At 39.2% G+C, this 2,500-nt stretch overlaps 1 protein-coding gene across 1 annotated transcript in view; it reads right to left on the reverse strand.

Annotated features, from left to right (window-relative positions):
• Positions 1–936: 936 nt before the first annotated feature.
• Positions 937–2,500, reverse strand: part of LOC137970699 (FAD-dependent oxidoreductase domain-containing protein 2-like) — a 24,318-nt gene continuing 22,754 nt past the window's right edge. The window contains exons 22-23 of the mRNA XM_068817232.1: positions 1,766–1,820; positions 937–1,415 (exon numbers count right to left, since the gene is read on the reverse strand). Of these exons, the coding sequence (XP_068673333.1) occupies positions 1,345–1,415; positions 1,766–1,820 (126 nt within the window). The 3' untranslated portion in view covers positions 937–1,344. The remainder of the gene's footprint in view (positions 1,416–1,765; positions 1,821–2,500) is intronic.

A 2,500-nucleotide genomic window follows, 5' to 3' on the forward strand; every position in this document is an offset into this window, starting at 1 on the left:
GGTGAACATCGCTTAGTCTTTACAAATATATTCAATCGGTGACCTACAATTGTAGCTATATAGGAGTAGTTCGATTTGGTACAGGTTGTCGGATCGGAAATAAGGCGAACCCAGCAGATGCAGCGTGAGATCAAAGTGAAACCAGTGAGGCAAGGGAGAGTGAAACACTAGCGTGTTGTGAGACAAAACTTGTGAAAAACCATTCTTGTAATTAATGTGCCTACTGTAAATGAACTTTAGCCCTTCTCTTACCAGCTACACCGGTAACCAGCTGCAAAGTTTCAGTGACACACTCGGCTATCGCCTCGTGTGCCACTTTTTTGTTCTTACCACATTTTGACGTCATCTGTAATCTGTTACTGAACAGACGCATGGCAATATGGAATCTATTTATTAAATATTAAAATTCAGTCCCAAACAAAAAGTATCATCTCGAGGCTCTGGGAAATAAACTCATTCAATAGACAATATTCGTATTCTCAGTATTGGACTGGAACTAGCTTGCAATGGAGGCTAATGCGGGGGAATATATTAAAAAGTATTTGCATTTGAAAAAAATTCCCCGCATTAGCCTTGACTGCAAGCTAGTTTCAGTCCAATACAGAGAATAAGAATATGGTCTATTCCTTATATTTATTCCTCAGAGCCTCGAGATGATGCCTTTTGTTTAGGACTGAATTTTAATATATCGAAAGTGGGCTATTGTTGGTTTTCACTCACGTGATCAACAGGCATGTTTTTCAACGAAAACAAAAGGAAGTGTTTGCATAATAATAGAGTTGAATTCCCGGAAGATTTGGTCGAGGCACCAACATGGCCGCCTTTTCTTTGGTTAGGGGCACCAACATGGCGGTCGTGACGTCATGTGAAAACCGAGAATTGCATGGCTCTCCTTTTTACCAGGGCAAGACATGTCGTGAAATACGAGAAAAACTGTCAGTTTTTACCGTTGTTCTTTACAATTACATTCTTGAAAAAATGTTATCATTCAATATGCATACTCTTTTTCGCTTTTTTTGGCAACAAACTACGAGAAATACGTCCTTCTTTGAGAGAAAATTTTACGTAGCTTCTATGACGCACTTTCGTACACACAAATGCGTTTACGGTCGAGAACTCTGAGACCGTCACTCTCTTCGCAACTTGATTGAACCATTGGTTTCAAAAAACTTTCTCCAAGTTATAACAACAGTGGTCAATTAAACAAGACGTTTTCACCTCAAAAACAAAAAAGGCTGTCAAAAATTTTAAATTTTTTTGTGGCTCTCGTAAAAATCTTTACTTTCCATAACATAAATAGGACGAACTGCCAGAAAAAAGGAATTCTTGACCAGTATAGATGTCTCATGATAAATGATTCTGTTTCGTGCTTGCTAGATTGTGTTGTAACATTTTTGGAACTGGCAACATCCTCCCTGCAGAAGAACAAGAAAAATCCATTTGAGCCAATTACCAAGTCAAATCGACTAATGTCTTGCAAAAAAGAAAGCAGCATGCTGAAAAAATAGAAATACAAGAAAAAAAAAGGAAGTCAAATCGACTTCATCCGTGACCTAATAAGGACTTCAAGAAAAATGTGTCTCAACATGTTAAAAGCGCGGGAAATAGCGTAACCTGCGAACTTCTAACTGGTTGGAAAGGCGGCATGCTTACTGAAGAGACCGTGTAATAAATTCAAGTGTTCTGGTAAGCTGAATTAACGCTGTTATTTTCTCAGGGTGGAGGCACAGAAATCTTTCCCTGATCTGACCAAAGAGAACCTTACCTTGTGTGTAATGATTTCGGCATGAAATTGGCGCTGTTTTGTGAGTCATCATGATCTTAAAAAATGTAAACAACAAGGATAAACGAGAGGTCGACACAGAAGACACACACAAAGGAAACTGTTTTTTGTTATACTTGGACGCAATCATCCAAAATGAGGGTTTTGCTCGCTGACCCTAATCCACATGTATTATCTCCTTGGTGAGGCTGCCCTATTTTCCTTAGCTCTTAGTTATTCGGGGCAGCCTGTGTCCTTTAATATTCCTGTAGTAAAATTCTTAAGATGCTAGTTCTTGAATTTGTCTTGGCTTAAACCCTAGTTTGATGATCTAAACTCGTTACACGCATCAACAGATACTATATATATTGTGCACAGCAGCTGGGCTTGAGGCACGTGCGTACACGTGCCACATGCTGCGAAAAACATGTCAACCACTCTAGGCCATTCCGGAATTGCGCAGGGAACTGGGGCGAGTTTCAAATTTAAACCAATCGATAAATTGACACCACCACATGAAAGATAAAGTTGAGATTGGCCATCTGTCCAACTTTGATGCTTTTAGGTCGAACAGAGACCAAGTAACGGATTTAAAACGTAGTTAAAAATCCATGCAAACGTCTCTAATTTTTATGCTGCGTCCCCCAAAACCGTAGAAATTCTTTTAAAAAATTATCAGATTTGGGACAACTGGAAAATCCTGTCATGGACCTACTATTTGAAAACAGGTGAGGTGAA

The sequence above is a fragment of the Montipora foliosa genome, chromosome 9 (genome assembly GCF_036669935.1).
Source record: "Montipora foliosa isolate CH-2021 chromosome 9, ASM3666993v2, whole genome shotgun sequence".
NCBI lineage: Eukaryota > Metazoa > Cnidaria > Anthozoa > Scleractinia > Acroporidae > Montipora > Montipora foliosa.